At 46.1% G+C, this 18,307-nt stretch overlaps 1 protein-coding gene across 1 annotated transcript in view; it reads right to left on the reverse strand.

Annotated features, from left to right (window-relative positions):
• Nucleotides 1-11,515: 11,515 nt before the first annotated feature.
• Nucleotides 11,516-18,307, reverse strand: part of LOC119962413 (ankyrin repeat and SOCS box protein 18-like) — a 48,249-nt gene continuing 41,457 nt past the window's right edge. The window contains exons 3-5 of the mRNA XM_038790371.1: nucleotides 16,581-17,085; nucleotides 14,729-14,842; nucleotides 11,516-12,634 (exon numbers count right to left, since the gene is read on the reverse strand). Of these exons, the coding sequence (XP_038646299.1) occupies nucleotides 12,449-12,634; nucleotides 14,729-14,842; nucleotides 16,581-17,085 (805 nt within the window). The 3' untranslated portion in view covers nucleotides 11,516-12,448. The remainder of the gene's footprint in view (nucleotides 12,635-14,728; nucleotides 14,843-16,580; nucleotides 17,086-18,307) is intronic.

Here is an 18,307-nt window from a genome sequence, read left to right on the forward strand (position 1 = left end):
TCCAGCCAGGGGCTCCGATGTGCAGCAGCTTCAACTTACGCTCGTGTTTCTCATTCACATTTTCTTCAAACTTGCAACCTTCCCTCGGTCACGTGGCCCAGCCTTCTCCCCATTGATTGGCTGCGTTTGTGGGAAGGGGGCGGTCCTCTGACCTCTCCTCGGCCCCTCCCACCTAAGCACCCTCCCCACCTTGTCCTCCAGGGCTTTTCCTCTCATTCACTCTCCCGTACTCTGTTATGCTCCTGTAACAATAACCATTGCTTTGGCAAACACTTCTCTCAGTTATCACTGCATTGGAAACTTCAAATGATTGCTGGAAGTGCGTAAAGTTGATTTTTAACTTTAAAAAAATATTTTACAGGATGCGGGTGTTGACCACCATTTATTGCTCATCCCTAGTTGCCCTTGAGAGGTACTGGTGAATTCCCTTCTTGAACTGCTGCAGTCCTTGAGGTGTAGGTACATGCACAGTGCTGTTAGGGACGGAGTTCCAGGATTTTGACCCAGTGACAAGTGAAGGAATAGCAACATATTTCCAAGTCAGGATGGTGAGTGGCTTGGAGGGGAAATTGCAGGTGGTGGGGTTCCTATGTATCTGCTATCCTTGTCCTTCTAGATGGTGGAAGTTGCAGGTTTGGAATATGCAGTACACAGGAGGAGGCCACTAAAAAACGCAAGCAAAACTATGCTAGGAATCTGAAATATACAACAAAAAAAAACTGGAAAATCTCAGTAGGTTGGGCAGCTTCTGTGGAGAAAGGAACAACTCGATGACCTTTCACAGGTTATTTGGTCCACCTTGCTATGCCAGTCTCTGAATAAACTACCCAATTAGACTCATTCATTTCCCTATGACTCTGCCAGTATATACCTTTCAACCATGTTCACAAATGGTACAGATGATGACAGAGCATTAATGCCAATGGATTACTAATGGAGAGGCGCGTCCAAACGGGACACAGGTTCAAATTCCTCCCCAGCAGCCGGTGTCATGTAAGTTCAATTAATTTTTTTAGTCTGGAATGGAAAGCTAGTCTCAGTAATGGTGACCATGAAATAATCATCAATTGTTGTTTTAAAAAATACATCTTTAAGGGTAGAAAATCTGCCATCCTTACCTGGTCTGGTTGATGTGACTCCAGGCTCACAACTCTCAACTGCCCTCAAAGGCAATTAGGGATGGGTAACAATTGTTGTCCTTGTCAATGATGCCCATGCTCCATGAATGAAAAACTATTATGCATATACTATATTATGCAAGATCATTGTATTATCCATAGAATGCCTACAGTGCAGAAGGAGGCCATTCGGCCCATCAAGTTTGCATCGACCCTCCAAAAGGGCAGCCTACCTCGGCCTACTCCCCGGCCCTATCCCTGTAACCTGCACATGGATCATGGCCATTCCACCTAATCTGCACATCTTTGGACTGTGAGAGGAAACCGGAGCACCCGGAGGAAACACATGGAGGCACGGGGAAACTCCACAGTCACCCAAGGCTGGAATTGAACACAGGTCCCTGGTGCTGTGAGGCAGCAGTGCCGCCCTATAATATCGACAAGTTTCTTTTCATGGGATGTCACATTGTTCCTCGGGAAACGGTGATATCTGGTCCATCCTTAATGCTGAAATAAAAGACTTCCAAAGCAAACTTCTTGAACAAATGCCTTGGTGGCATGTGTCAGGCTAAAGGTGAGGGGGAGGCGAAGAGCATGGCGGTAGCTGTAGTTCGAGTGCATATGCACGCCAGTCTTTGGAGCCTCCAAATAACTAAATCTCCTGTCATACCCCGGGAGGGAGGAGCATGAGGCCCAGGTTACTGGGAGAGTCATTCAACTGACCCAGGTCTCTGCAGATGCAATTATTTCAGCAACAAATAATAATTTAAAAAACCCTGACATCTGAATGTACTTTTAATAGGGGCTGGTTTAGCACAGGGTTAAATTGCTGGCTTTGAAAGCTGACCAAGGCAGGCCAGCAGCACGGTTCAATTCCCATACCAACCTCCCTGAACAGGCGCCTGAACTAGGGGCTTTTCACAGTAACTTCATTTGAAGCCGACTTGTGACAATAAGTGATTTTCATTTAATTGACCATGTGTATTTCTTTGTGCATTAAAGAGATGCAAATTGCAAGCGCAGAAATTGGCCTTGAAGCTCAGCTTTGCGTTCAATGCACAATAATCATAAATCGCAGTTTATTAATGGGCACACCATTGATCGCCAGCTTAATCTTCTAAATCTCTGGATCACTTCCTGCCTCAGGAAGGATTGGAGGGCGGGGTGCGGGGCTGTCAAATCCCCTTGTGCTCAACTTGTCCCAGGTACATTTCAATAACTCAAAGGGCTCACATGTTGTCAGGGGCGGGAACAACCCGGGAGGGAGGGGGGTGGGAGGGGGTGTCTTTCATCTTAAGCAACAGCCCTCCCTCCTCCATATCCCCCGAAATTGAGCAGTGAAACATCGAGTTTGTGCACTGGACCTAGTTAACTCTCAGCTCTAATGTTGCAAAGGAAGAGACTCCTGATTTACTCACTGGTGGCTGTTTACCGCCTGGGTATCGTGAGTTTCAGCACCCGTGTGTGGGGGGAACAAATAAATATATTTTTATTAATGTAAGGGGGCGATCTTATTTCGGGAGAAGGCAAGCAATTTGCCATTCACCGCTGATTCAGCCGGGGCCTGGGAGAGGAGAATCGCCCAGTGTCCGGGATGTGGGCATGACAAAGAGCTTGTTGTGTGTAGTTTGGGCTTCAGACACACTAATTTGCGAGACGCGGGCCACTGAAGGACTGAGTTAAACTTTTATTCATTGCATTTTTGAACTGAAGGACAGAATAGACTCCATGTGGTTCTAAGTCAGCCCCTGGCTAGCTTTGAAATCACTGCCCAGCAATTATGTAAACGAGTTATTCACTAACACGATGGCATTAAATCGATATGGGTTGCTCTTTTCTCTGCTGAGCTCCCATGCATTTCTTCTGGGCTGAAAAGCCAAAAAACAGAACCAAAAATAATATACACCCCCGCAGAAATTGTGGAATGAACTCTTTGGAATCATGCAAAGAAGTTTACAGGGTTTCATCCCGAACGAAAGGCCGTTCAAACCAGAAAGAAGCAAATCTTGAAGGAAATGAGGGAAGAATGTGAAATGCAGAGAATTTCTGAGAGAAAAGAAACTATTGGTGCAGGAGAGTGTGTGAGAGCGATAGAAAGATAAAAGTGTGTTGGAGAGAGAGAACGGTGCATTTAAAAAAAAAGTGAATAACGCATTAGTGAAGGCGAAGGAATGAAGGTGAGAATGGAGAATTTAGAAAAGGACAGAGGGAAGGAGGGTCGATGAAAATAGCGAATAAAGAGGAGAGGAGAGTGAAAATAGAGAGGAGAGCGGGCATAGAGAGAGAGAGAGAGAGAAAGGGAGCGAAGATAGCGAGAGAGAAGGCAAGTAAAAATAGAGAGAGAAATGGAGTGAGAATAGAAGGTAGAGAGAGAACGGAAGTGAAAGAGAGGATAAAAGAAAACAGGGAAAGGGGAGTGAGAGAGAAGATAAAAGAGGATAGAGAGAAAAGGGGAGTGAGATAGAAGATAAAAGAGGATAGAGAGAAAAGGGGAGTGAGATAGAAGATAAAAGAGGACAGAGAAGGGCAGAGAGACAAAGGATAAAAGAGAACACAGAGAAAAGGGGAGTGAGATACAAGAGGAGAGAGGGAAGGAAAACGAGATTAGGATAAAATAAAAGGATAGAGAGATAAGAGAATAAGACAGAGAATAAAAGAAAATAGAGAAAAGGGGAGTGAGTGAGCGGATAAAAGAGGATAGAAAGAGAAGGGGAGTGGGAGAGAGGATAAAACAGAAGTGAGAAAAGGGGAGTGAGATAGAAGATAAAATAAGATAGAGAGAGAAGGGGGGTCAGATAGAAGATACAAGAGGAGGTAAAGAGAAGGGGAGTGAGAATAGTGGACGAAAGAGGATAGAAAGAGAAGGGGAGTGAGATAGAGGACAAAAGAGGAGAGAGAGAAGGGGAGTGAGAATAGAGGATAAAGGAGGGTAGAGAGAGAAGGGGAGTGAGATAGAGGGTAAAAGAGGAGAGAGAGAGAAGGGGCGTGAGAATAGAGGATAAAGGAGGATAGAGAGAGAAGGGGAGTGAGATAGAGGATAAAGGAGGATAGGGAGAGAAGGGGAGTGAGATAGAGGATAAAGAGGAGAGAGAGAGAGAGAAGGGGAGTGAGGATAGAGCAGGTGCAGGGGGAGGGGGAACGTGAAATAGAGATTAAAACAAAAACCCAGAGTAAGCAGGACAGAGAAAGGAGGGAGTTGATAATTGAAGAGAGAGGGGATGTGGTGTGAAAGGAGAGAGAAGGTCAACTCCAATCCTCTGAGAATGCCCAGAGCGTGCAGTTTGGGGGTAATTCCAATGAGTTCGGGGGGGGGGGGGGGAATTCGATATTAATTTCGATGTTCCCGGAAATCCTGGACGTCATTGAGAAATTTCAGCAACAAATACCGGACTGGGCCCGGATTCCAACTTTAAAGGAATCTGACAGACTGGGAGCCTCTCCAACTGTGAATAAACATCGGAGGCGATTTACTGACTGGACTGAATAGCCAGAGCAGCCAACCTCACATGTAAACAGGCCACTTCCGAAAGGAGCCCAGGATACCAGCAGACAGTTAAACACGGGATGTTCGGCCACAGTAAATGTTCTCCAAAAATGTCGAGGGGATTCCCGGAGTGTTTATTTGGTGGAAGAGACGATCGTTTAACAGGGAAAGAAAGTTGACGAAGGGGCTATTGGTGGGGATAGTTAACCCCCCCCCCTCCCCTCCTTACCGAGTGTGTGGGAGACCCAGAGGGGGTGTGACTGTGGTCCAGTTAGTTCCCTAATGACAGGGGTGGAGTCAGTGTGGAGATCAGCTCACGGAGTAATCAGTCAGAATGGGGAGAGGGAGCTGTCCTTGTGTGCCATTCAGCCACTTGACACAATTCTTATGGCGTCTCATTATTTTGTCACTAACTATTCTTACAAGTGCTATTTGGAGACAACTCCCTCTCTCCCTCTCCCCTCCTAACCCCGTGTGTCTCGGCCGCTTAACTCCGTCCACAATTTTCAGCGCCTTTATTTATAAAAAAATAAAAAAGAATAATAATCCCCAGAGCTCGGGATGAATTTGTGTCCCACGCGCAAAGGATGAGGAGTTTGCACAACCCACGATTTTGCTCCATAGAAATGTTTTGTTTGTGCGTGGCGGTTTTATAGTATTCTGGGTGAATGCATCTTCATTAACATGCCCCCCCCCCCCCCCCCCCCCCCCCCAACACACACACCCCGGGCCCTACCTGAAGGGACAACAGCTAAGCCCCAATTCATGGCAGGCTACAGCGCCTGGCGGAGGCCAATCGGCCCATCCTCCCAGTGCTACCCGCCCGCCCGTATCCCACAGCCTTGCCCACATGGCCCCCTTTCCCAAGCAGATGTGCAATTCTCCCCCTCCCTATAAGAGTTAAAATATTGAATCGGTTCCCAATGCCCCGTTCAGGCGGCGAGTAACTCGCTGGGTGAGGAGAATTCTCCCCCCCCCCCCCCCCCCCCCATTGAATATCTGGAGCAATGGCTGAGGGAGCAGCCCTCACCTTTCCCTCTTTCACCCTTCTTGTGTTTCCTGCTAAAACCCCCTGTGGCCAGAGCGGCTTGGGAAATGAGCTGAACGATTGTCAGTGCGGCGGATGAAGGGAAATTGCAAATGACTTTGAGATGGGGAAGCAGAGCGAAATGCTGTTGAAGCTCGATCAGTTATTCATTTTAAATCTGAGATAGATAGGAATTTGTTAAGCACAGATATTAAGGCATATGGGCCAAAGGCAGGTATGTGGAGTTCGTTCAATTCATTGAATGGCAGGACAGGCTAGAGGGGCTGAATGGTGCTGTGTTCCTCTCGGTGCTGGGAATCTGAAATAAAATCAGCAAGTGCTGGAAACACCCCCACCTCCAGGATGCTGATTTGTGTGGATGTTGTGGCAGCATATGTGGAGAGAGAAACAGAGTTAATTTCGAGTCGCCCTATCGCTTCCTCGCAACTTTGGGGTGGGTCATCTGCCGAACAAGTGTAATTTGGCACGGGGGGAGCCGGCACACAAGAGGGGGGCGAGTGGAGTACCGTGAGGTGCCAGACAATTTCCTAAAAACCGAATGAAGAGTTGGTCACACCAAGTTAGCCCAGTGTGATCAAATATACAGAATTCCTGCACCCCTACCCAAAGAAAGGCTGAGAATCTTCAATGCCTGTCCTCCCTCTCTGTGCAGGAGGATCAGAGTGTGTGACAACACCCCTCCCCGATTCCTGAGGGAACTCGCCACCCTCCCAAGGTGGGATTCATTGAGGGGCAAATTTATTGCGGTTTGTCTCAAATTTGCCCTGAGCTGCTATCGAACTGTCGGCAGCAGTGCCAATAGGCGCGGTGGGTTGGGGGGTGCAGCCGCTGCAGGTCCAACCCAAAGCCGGACAAACTGTCCAGTTTAACTCCAATGAACTCGCCAATCGAACTCAGCCATCGGCGCTCTCCGCCGGCCGGTTCAATCGGTTGTCGCGAATCAGAGGTTTGACTGAGAAATCAGGACAAATACATAACTGACCATCCATGAAATAAGCTGGGCAGAGGAGATGAGGGAGTCCCCTGTGTGTGTGTGTGTGTGAAAGTGGGGGAGAGAGAGAGATAGTCCTCAATGCTTTCAGTCAGGGCCCGTCTAACTTTGGATGCTAACACACACACAGCGTGCCTGGGATGGGAGCAGAGGCTGCAACTGATATGGATTGGTCAGGGAAACGGGAGGGGGCCCTGCTGATCTCCTTCAAATCTGGGGGTTGAAATTGTCTAACTTCTATTCTCCGGAAAGATCAGAGATATGCAAATTCTTAACAAAAAACAGCTGTAAAAGGGACGAATTGCCAGGTTAAAATATAGGGTGAAGCTCAGAGACCCACCCAAAACCCCCTCAAGCCCTCCATCCACCCCCCAGAAAACAACATTTAAGGTACAATTAAGAGGCTGTGTCTCTCCCATAAACTTCACGTCCGCTTTCAGGGCAATCACCTGATGTTTCATTGGACAGAGTGCAGAGACTGGGCACAGCGATTCTGAAGCGGTAGACGCAAAGAGAGACTCTCAAACAGCGGCTGGGGGGGGGGGGGGGGGGGGTGGATTTCGCTGTGAGAATATCCAGTATCATTTTTGCTAACACCAGAAATGCAACGGCCCTTTAACAAAACGGTGTTGTTCAACGATGTTTTTGCAATCGAAACTCCCGATGGGCCCCCTGTGAGTACCTGGGGGCAGGTGTGAACAGATGTGATGTTTGCACCGACCACCTTTGCAGATGTTCCGACATCCCCCTCCCCCCCTCCTCCTCCAGCCCGAATTTGTCTTTTCAATTTAGTCGATGGCTCCACGACACGTTTCAAATTGGTGGGGTACACATTGCACTAACCTGACAGAGTTACTCACACTGGCTTTGACAGACAAAATAAAAGAGCTTAAAAACACAACCCTATTTAATATGTGTTATAAAAAGAATCGCGCAGGTGTCAGTGTGGGATTTAAAGTCTGCAGAATTGTCAGGGACGGTGCCACGATTGTGAACTCAATACATTTTAAACACCGCTGTTTATTTGATGTTAGATTTGTGCAACATTCGACATCCCCGCCTTTGTGTGTTCGTTTGCGGGGGGCTGCCCCCGATGGAAATCCATTGTAAAGATATGGACAGTGCTTTGATGTAGAAATGCAACGGGCACCGCCGAATGACCAGCTCTCAAAACCAAACACCTCAAACCTTGAATCTCTTCAGAGCAATAAACTGGAGGTAAACTGCAGAGGAGTGGGGGCCGGTTAGGGCTGAGGTGAGGAGGAATGTATTTACTCAAAGGGTGGCGAATTTCTGGAATTCTGTACCCGAGGGCTGTGGAGACTCATTGAGTCTGTTTCAGACTGAGAGGCAAAGGTTTTTTTGTGTGACATATGCAAGAGAGAACAAGGGATAGGGTAAAATGGTGTTGATCTGATCGAATGGCGGGACAGCCTCGATGGGCTGAATGGCCTACTCCTATTTCTTATCGTTTGTTTGCCCTCCCACTCTCCACCTGACCGGCTCTTCTGGGAAGTTGCACTCCACGCAGGGAGCCAGAATGAAAGTGTAGGGACACACAGGGAGAGGCCGTCGTTCACACGGTTTCTCTCAGTCACCCCCCCCCCCCCACCCACAAACCTTCAAAGTTTCCCCTTCCCCCTCCCCCCTCCACTGCCAGATTCAAGGTGGACAATCCAGGAGTTTCCTCACAATAGTTAGCGTTGCACCTTGCTAACTGAATCGCCGTGGCTCCTCACAACTCAGTCAAAACACTTTCTAATCGTCTATTGTTTTTGTTTTAAACAAACCTGTCTGTCTTCAAACAGCAGGGACTGTTTATTTCTGTCAGTCCCGGCTAAATGTGGGCATCGCGTCCCCGCCAGAGTTGTAGTAATGTAGCCCGCGTGGAACGAGGGCTACCGGAGTCTATCCCAACAACTGGGAGACATGCATGTGGCGGCATTAAAGCCCCGATATCAAAATATAGGGGGAAATGAAACCTTTTGTTGGGGCAGGCTAGTCAGTATCGAAAATGCAACGTTCACTGTCCAGCACGGAGGGGAAAATATGAAGATTTAAACGAGTTGATGATTTCATAGATCTGTGGACAGGTTACCTGTGTGTGTGTGTGTGGGGGGGGGGGGGGGGGGTCGCCTTGTTATCTTGCAGAGGAACCCGGTTCCCACCCGTCTGGGAGTGTAACACACCCAATGTGGGAGGACCCTCTCATTTAAGGGAAATTTTGGGGCTGGTGATATAACATGTAGTAGGTATCTGGTCCTTTTTTTTGGGGGGGGGGGGGATCGATGATTTAATAAACCCCCTTTTACACTCTCTGTAAGGTGGGGCCAGGCGTCCTTGTTAATTTTGGGTTCTCTCATTCATTCTGGAACCTGTCCCACACTCAAAGCCACACGGAGAGTGGTCGGATGTCTGCCTTGTGACCTCTGCCCTCCAGATATCCCACTGGCACCGCGTGTGAATTAATTCGAAGTTCGAAGCGGTGCAAAGCGCAAACTCCCAAGTTGGGCATTACCTTTTTAAAAGCTGTGGTATCATCAGGCGGAGACATTTTAAATGCAGTGTTATTCAATTAGATATGACGGATTGAAACACATAGACTCGATATATTACTATGAAATGAGTCATGGGTCATTTAAAAAGTGAATGTAATCGCACAGTCATTAGACAAATAGTATACCAGACACTTTAGAAATTGTAAATCATTATCCCAAACGCATCAATATAGGAACTGGAGTCTTAATGATTTATGATAACATTAGAAAATGTTCAAGGAGAATATGCTTTTTTTCTCATCAAAAAATCTCTCCCAAAATATTTGCAATTTGCTGCATTCTTTGCAATGTCAGGCGTTCATAGTAATGCTAATGCATTTTAAATTGACAAAGTGTTTTGCCTCTTACTTGGCGTGTTAAACATTATTAGAAAGACGAGATGGCGACGATAAAATAGAATTACTTTTTTGATATACAAAACTGCCAGCCGTTTGGTGTCATTACGCTGCCGACCCCCTTGTCAATTAGAGACATTCTCATTTCTCCCCAGTTTAATTTGCCTGGCTCGTTTTGGAGTCCTTTTGTTAAAAATGGGCTCATTTCATCAGCTGGAGCGGGGGGTGAGGGGTGCAAACTTTGTGGAGAGGGGTCGTGGTGATTTCCCTGACCTCGGAGGCAGCAGTGGATGTGACTTAAATATCGAGTGACCATGTAGCTGTAGGAGGCGACGATCAGGGACATTGCCGCAAATTTTCAAAGCAGGATTAATTGTTTTTTAAACATCCCCTCTCAGACCCGACCTTGGCCTGAGGGACGTGCCCTTTGGCCCCTGTGTACCTTGTACCTGGGGGAGTCCGGTTTGTCACACCTGTATTTACCCAGACGCTCAGAATGGATAGAGACTGGCGATTGGAATTCTACCCCTGTAGCTTGTCTCCCACTGGCACGTTTTCTTTCACTGCAATCGGGACTCCTGGCCGTTAATATCTGAACTCCCACAGGGGTAACCTCACATTCCTGATCCGTGGCTGTGAGAGAAGGAGGAGGTAAAACCTTTCAGTGCCACTGCCCAGTCAAAACTTGGAGCTAATCTTTTCCTCTATGTCCATCACTTTAAAGTGGTATAAGCACATTTTATATATCGTGCACACATGCATTACATATCCAAATACCTATATTTTATATATCTATATAGCACATGCTATGTTGTCTTGTCAATTGGTGCTTTAAAGAGTGAAATTTGTTTTAATTAAGAGTTTCGATTAGGTTAAGTGCCATAGGTTTAAATGCAGAGCCTGATAACTTCAATGGGCCATTGAAATATGACAGGAATGAAGAAAATCTTTTTGTGTGTATGTGTAAAGGTTGTGAAAATTCTTTTAATCGCACTAAAGTGCATTATCTGTTTACACTCTTCTGCCTGCGCCTGTTTAAAAGGATCACCTGGAAGCAACTCGACATCCTGTAACTTCATCGCCCTCTGCAGGACTGGCAGTGCATGGCAAGGACGCCACGATAGGCAGCAACGTAGGCTAGTAGTCAGTGAGTGCCTTCATCTCAGTGAGCCCCGAGTTTGAAATCGGGCTTGCTCACTAACTTGAACCCTTGAATAAGATTGAATGCATTTAATACGACCGAATATTTCATAGCGAGTTATGGAAATGCTCAATCATTCATATATTAATAGAACCGTCATCAACTTCAAGTGGTGAAAAATAAAACAAGTATTTCCACTTGTCTGGAGGCAGGAGCACAGGGCTCTCACAGTCAATGTTGTGATCAATCAGCGGACACCTCACTTCAATTGCCCAGGCTTTACTTGTAAATCACTTCAGTCATACCGGTGGGAAAAAAACGACACGGATGGAAATCAGCAGAAAACGGTCAACAAAATGTCTTGTGGACCGCACTCAGAACCCCTATGGGCCGCATGTAATAATAATAATAATCTCTTATTGTCACAAGTAGTCACTGTGAAAAGCCCCTAGTCGCCACATTCTGGCACCTGCTCGGGGAGGCCGGTACAGGACTTGAACCCACGTTGCATGGCATTTTTCTGCATTACAAGCCAGCCATTTAGCCCACTGTGCCATAGATTATCGATATAGCTTGATCACTGGTGGACCCCGAATAGCTCATTGCAATATGACAACATTGTAATCAGACAGATTCTCCTTTTGGTTAGACAGAACAATGAAATATTAAACAGAAATTTGTTTAAATGTACAAGGAGACAAAATATATATTTTCCCCTTTATATTTACTAAGACAACACATGGTTAAAAATCTTACTGTGTTTGTGATCATGCAAAATGAAGTTCTACACTTATAATGTAAATCGGAAATTCATTTTAATACTGATGTTTTGACAGCTCTGAACCACATGCTACATACATGCACAGATATTGCTTACAGTACTCATACACCCAAACATGTAATTTGTCACGTTACATTCATGTTTGTTGAAGTGACAAATACTGAGATGAACATATTTCCCTCTTTCCACTTGAGTGACCACATCAAACCCTCCCATGCCAGCTACAGCGGGAGGGTTGAACACAACCTCCCTCTTAAATCAACTCAAATACACTGTAGCACTTTAACCTCAGCTGCAGGGAAAACATCCACTGTGATTTCTCCTTGACTGAATGGCCATCCTGCTACTGTCAATCCAGAGACCCAGGGGACAAAATGGGGTTCAAATCACACCACGGCAGATGGTGAAATTTGAATTCAATATCGGGATATAAATAAATTGCAATAAAAATCTGGAATTAAAGTTCTAATGATGGCTGTGAAACCATTGCTAATTCTTGTCGTAAGAACCAGATGGGCCTGTAGGGAAGGAAATCTACCAATTCTTACCTGGTCTGGCTTACATGTGACTCAGCGATGTGGTAGACTCTTAAATGCCGTCTGAAGTTGAGGCCAATTAAGGATGGGCAATAAATGCTGGCTCAGCCAGGGACACCTACATCTCGTGAATGAATTTTAAAAAGCCAAACTGTCCCGTAAGCCTGTCCTTGATGGCTACTCTGTATCTTAACTCCATTTACCTATCTTCCCTTGCTTTAATTTTTGTTCTGAATAGTTTCTCTCTATTAACAATATAAACTCCCTTAATCATCTTAAACATCTCAATTAGATCACCTCATAATCTAATATACAAGGGAAATACGAGGCTATTTATACAACTTGACTTCCTATTTTAACCCTTTTAGTCCCAATTTCAATGTTGGAGACTCCAGGTGGTCCTTTATATGTGTTGCGTTTGGTATGTTTTGCGCTGATGAGACGACGGGAGAAAGATTAATATACCAGGCTCTCTGGTTCCAGGAGTAGGTATCCCTGCAAACGTTTTGGAATTGGCAGCCTGGGGATGACGGTGTGGCACTGGGCTGCAAACAGCTTCCTGGCAGCGAAACGGCACAGGTGTTGCAGGGAGCGAGGACTGCAGGCCAAAGCAAAGAGGGATTCGTAGAATGGGCTGTGCAGCTAAGGACAGAGAAAAGAAACACCAGCAAAGTTAATATTTACTCTCAATTAATCAAAGGGCTTCTGGGGTGTTTTGGTCTGTTTCATTTTCTGGGACACGCTTTAAAAACCTCCTCCATTCCACCCCGAGTGATATTCAGGATATGGTGTGCACCAACAATAGATTTCACAATGGCAAAATCAGATTGCGTGGGAAGTGGAAACTTAGCACAATTGGTTATCACGCTGTCTTTTGATTTGCTGGACTTGAACTGGCTTCCAGTCCAGACTTGTGATTAAAAACTGCCCCTCCCTGTTGACTCTTAAGACCCTATGTGGGAATGTGGGATGAATGTAGGCAGTATTAACACAGTGTTTCAGTGGGTACCCCAAAACAACCCAGACCTCACATTGAGCAACCTACTCCTCTGGCCCGGCTGCCTGCCCCTCTTCCATGGCGACATTCACACCCAGTAGAGGGAGTGTGCAGTACCACTGGTACGCCTGAGGCCTTCCCTGGCCAGTGGGCAGTGCAGGGGCTGGAGTTCTTCATCAGCCCAGAAACATCATTTTAATTTAATTCTATAAATTTTCTTTACATTCTTGTCTTTCATTACATTGCCCCTTTAAGGGCTGTCCTTTTGTTTGATTAGTACATTTGTTAATTAGTCCACGTCACTTTATTGGTACTCCCAGGAGAGGAGAGAACAGCCTCCAATTCTGTTTCTAGCATCCATGCTCTTCAAGGTGGCTGCTTGGAGATTTTAAAATCCTGAAAGGGTTCGACGGGAGAAAAGGGAAAATAAATGCTTTCTGGTGTATCAGCCAAATCAAAATGGCTATGATTCCTCACAAAGGGAATTTAGGATGCTGCATGAGGAAGCAGTGGGGGAGGGAGAGAGAGGAGATTAGAGAGAGCAAGATCATAGAATCATAGACTCCCTACGGTGCAGAAGGAGGGTACTCAGCCCATCGAGTCTGCACTGACCCTCTGAAAGAGCACCCTACCTAGGCCCACTGCCCCTACCCTACCCTCATAATCCCTCCTAACTGTTGGCACTAAGGGGCAATTTAGCATTGCCAATCCACCTAACCTGCATTTCTTTCAACTGTGGGAGAAAACGGCAGGCACCCAGAGGAAACCAACGCAGACATCGGGGGAAAGTGCAAACTCCACGCAGATAGTCATCCAAGGTCGGATTTGAACCTGGACCCCTAGCGCTGTGAGGCAGCAGTGCTTACCACTGTGTGACCCAAGTGTAAGATGACCCAGTATTCTCTGCTGTTGACAGCAATGCAGGAGCAGATTGACATTGGCTTCCTTCTATGGGGGTACAGTACATGGAAGGAATGAAAGAGGGAAACCTCAATTAATTACATAATTCATTAAATGTCTATTGGAGCTAGAGCAATAAGGAGTCATGCCAGAGAGTTGGAGGGTTGCCAGTGTAACACCTCTGCTGAAAGAGGAAAAGAGAAGACTATTATAGATCACTCCATCTAACAGCACTGGCAGGTACTTTCCTGCAACCCACAATCTAGAATAAGATTAAAACTCTGCCAATAAAGCAACTTTCTTGAGAAGACCGAGAGATGAACTGATGGAGGTCTTTCAAATGAACATGGTAGATGTAATGAAGTAGTACATGGAAGATGTAGTATAAGGATCCACTTGTAGGAGAGTCTGAAACTAGAAACTGTAAATATCAGGACAATCACCAAAAAAACCAATAGGGAAGACAGGGGAAACCTCTTTACTCTGAGCATGGAGAGAATGTGGATCTCAAGGAGCAGTTAAGTTGAATAGCTTGCAAGGGGAAACTGGATAAATGCATTGAGGAGAAAGGAATAGAAGGAGATGCTGATGGGGTGCACAAAAGTAGGCCGGCAGGATGCTCATTAACATAACCACAGCCATTAGGTGAGGCCAAAGGGTCTGTTTCCGTGCTGTAAATTGTAACATGTTGTACATGTAACTAGCATAAAAGGTAAATTGGGCAGTTCCTTGAGAGAATCGGCACAGGAAAAATGGGCAGAATGGCCTCCTTCTGTGCTGTAAGATTCCGGGACTTTCTTTTCACCAGTCTAATAGGAGAGCTCTGCATGAGTTGTTACCTGTAATAACTCCTCTGGGACTGCCTCCATCCATTCCTCAGTCACGGGAATCTGTTGATATGAATTGAACAAGACTTCGATGGTCTTGGGCGAGCTGGCACAACTTCTCAGGACCTAGGAAGGAAACGACCTTTTGAAAGTGCTTTGCAATATTTAAAAGCTATTCTTGCCCAAATTCAGACATTATTCACACCCCACTACCCTGTGGAATGTAGGACACTGTGTACAGGAAGCAGAGATAATTTGCACTCCCTCCTTTTCTAAAGATACTTTATCACACCGGGTTCCATTGGTACCAACCACAGTTCACTTCCTTGCCCATTCAGTTAGTCTTTGTGTGTGAACTGAGCCAGTGAACCTTGGCTGATGATTTCAGTGTGACAGAAAATATCACAGTCTGATCTTTTTTTTAAATTTGGAGTACCCAATTCATTTTTTTTTTCCAATTAAGGGGCAATTTAGCGTGTTCAATCCACCTAACCTGCACATCTTTGGGTTGTGGGGGCGAAACCCACGCAAACACTGGGAGAATGTGCAAACTCCACACAGACAGTGCCCCAGAGCCGGGATCGAACCTGGGACCTCGGCGCCGTGAGGCAGCAGGGCTAACCCACTGCGCCACCGTGGTGCCTTGTCACAGTCTGATCTTGCCCAAAGGAGCCCTGGCTGAATGGGTTAACCCTCTTGCCTCTGAGTCGGAACGTTGGTGCTTCAAACCCCTTTCTAAATTTGCATAATCCAGGTTGACACTCCCAGTGCAGCACTGAGCGAGTGCTGTGCTGTTGGAGTTGCTATGGGGGTATTTCTGGGCCTGACGACACTGGGGGTCGGAGTGTGACGTGCTTCAGCATTTTCAGGGAGGTAATTATTCAGCCACCTCCGCTCGATTCATCCAATTGCATACGATGGCACAATCTGGAGGCGGCAGCTGGTAGCAGTGGGTTCCTTTTAAAGGGCATTTGAGCTGGAGAGTGTCAGCCCTGAGAGAGCAGGCTTTCATTACAATAACGGTAGTCTACTAAGCCAAACACCACAACCTCTTCAAATGGAGGCCTTCCTGTATAGACTGCTGATAACTGGGCCAAGGTATCTAGCTAGTTGGTGAAAAGTAAAGTTTGAGGTACGGAGAAGACATCAATGAGTGAAACATGTTTTGATTAATCTAAAATGCAAATAATAGAGACAAATACATTGAAAATAATCGTACTGGTGTCTGCACTTAACTCTCACCAAGTTCCAGTGATCCATCACCCCTGTGTATGCTGAACTACATTGACTTCTTGGCCTAGTTACATCTCAATTTTAAAATTCTCTTCCTTGTTTTCAAACACCTCAAGGCTTTGCCCTTCCCTGTCTGAGTAATCTTTTCCAAACCTGTAATCCTCCAAGGTTCCTGCGTTCCTCTAATTCTGGCCTTTTAAGCATCCCCCATTGTAATTGCTCCACCATTGGTGGCCATGCCTTCAAATGCCTGGGCCCTTAGGTATGGAATTCCACCCTTAACCTCTCTGTCTTTCCAACTAGCTTTCATCCCTTAAGACGTTCCTTAAGATCTACCTCTTTGTCCATGCGCTTGGTCACCTGACCTAATATCTCCTCATGCAGTTTGGTGACAAATTCTGTTCACTGTCTTATCTGCAAAGCACTTTGGGACATTTTACCACAGTAAAGGCGCTTTATAAATTTAAATTGTTGCAGTGAAGATGCCATGATGGGACAGTTATGTGACAGGCATTTGATAGACCAAATTAGCCATTGTGCTCCACCTAATTTAGATTTCTATATCATGGCCGCCCATCTCTGTGTAGGCTCCATTGTGTAGGCCTCAGGTGGACATGGCACCGACTGTTACCTTGGAAAAGGCAGCTGGCCACACTCTGCGGGACCCATAGTTGAGTAAGGTTTGGACGGTGCATTGAGGGTTAAGTTCTTCTTTGAAAGGCGCAGTCTGGATCACATTGGCGAGAGGCGAGCACCCGTTGTAGTCAATGGCGTTGACGTCTGCGTTGTGCCTCAGCAGCAGTTGGACCAGCTGGAGGCTTGCATTCCTGGAAGCTTTGTGCAGTGGACTCCGCTTCTCGTCGTCTACAGAGTTCACCTTGGCGCCGTGCGTGATAAGGACCTTGCACACTTGGAGATAGCCTTCCTGGTCCTCCAGCCGCCATGCACTCGCACAGGCACAGCCCAGCGGTGATTCCTGGTGGACGTTCAAGATGTTCACAGAGGCTCCGTATCTGAGATAGAGATGGATGTGATTGTGAAGACCCCGTCTGGCAACCACATGCAAGGGGCTCTCTTGAGTCTCCTCAGTCAACTGGTTGACATCTGCGCGATATTTCAGCAGTAGTTTCGCACACCTAGATGGAGGGTAGGAAACTGAGAATGGATTACTCCCATATTTCATTATTACCAAGCTTTGAAATTTTCGACCTAAAGTCCACCCCCACCCTTCCTTACTTCAAGATGCTTCTTAAAACTTACCTTGTTGACCAATCATTTGGTCACCTATCCTAATATTTTCTTTATTCTTTCATGAGATATAGACGCCACTGGCGAGGCCAGCATTTGTTGCCCATCCCTAATTGCCCTTGAACTGCCAGACCCTGCAGAGAGTAGTTAAAACTCACATGTAAGCCAACAAGTTTCCATTGAGGACATGAGCGAACCAGATGGGTTTTTACAATAGGAACCTCTCGGTCACCATTACTGAACTGAGTGTTATACCAGATTTTATTTGTTGAATGTCAGTCGCCATGGTGGGATTTAAATTTTTTAAAAAATGTAGAATACCCAATTCATTTTTTCTCATATAGGGCAATTTAGCATGGCCAATCTACCTACCTTGCTCATCTTTTTTGGGTTGTGGGGGCGAAATCCACGCAAACACGGGGAGAATGAGCAAACTCCACACGGATAGTGACCCAGAGCTGGGATCGAACCTGGGACCTTGGTGCTATGAGGCAGCAATGCTAACCACTGTGCCACCATGCTGCCGTGCCCTGGTGGGATTTGAACCCATGTCCCTGCAGTATTAGCCTGAGCTTTTAGATTGCGAGCACAGTGATATTATCACTATAACACCATCTCCCTTATGCAACTCAATATCACATTTATTCGTTAACAATCCAGTGAAGTATCTCAGGATATTAATGCTACAGAGATGTAAGTTGTTACCATTAATATGGTATAAAAACTCCAAATGCATCATATACTTCCATACTGAAGCAGGACCAATTTCAAAATTTGAAATAAATTTGGCCAGGCTCATTGGTTGTCAGAATGTGAGCAGTGGTATCCCACAAGGATCGGTGTTAAGGCCTCATCTATTCCCCGTATTTATATATGACTAGGTGACAGGACAGAGAGACACAGTGACATTATGAATGGTACTGATGGAAGCATGATATTGCAAAGATATACTGACAGGTGAGGTGAATGGGCAGAGCCGTGGCAAATTAGACTTCAGTCTACTGGACATTCTCCCCGTGTCTGCGTGGGTCTCAACCCCCATAACCCAAAGATGTGCAGGTTAGGTGGATTGGCCACGCTGAATTGCCCCTTAATTGGAAAAGAATAATC

This window comes from Scyliorhinus canicula, chromosome 2 (genome assembly GCF_902713615.1).
Source record: "Scyliorhinus canicula chromosome 2, sScyCan1.1, whole genome shotgun sequence".
Taxonomy (NCBI): Eukaryota; Metazoa; Chordata; class Chondrichthyes; order Carcharhiniformes; family Scyliorhinidae; genus Scyliorhinus; species Scyliorhinus canicula.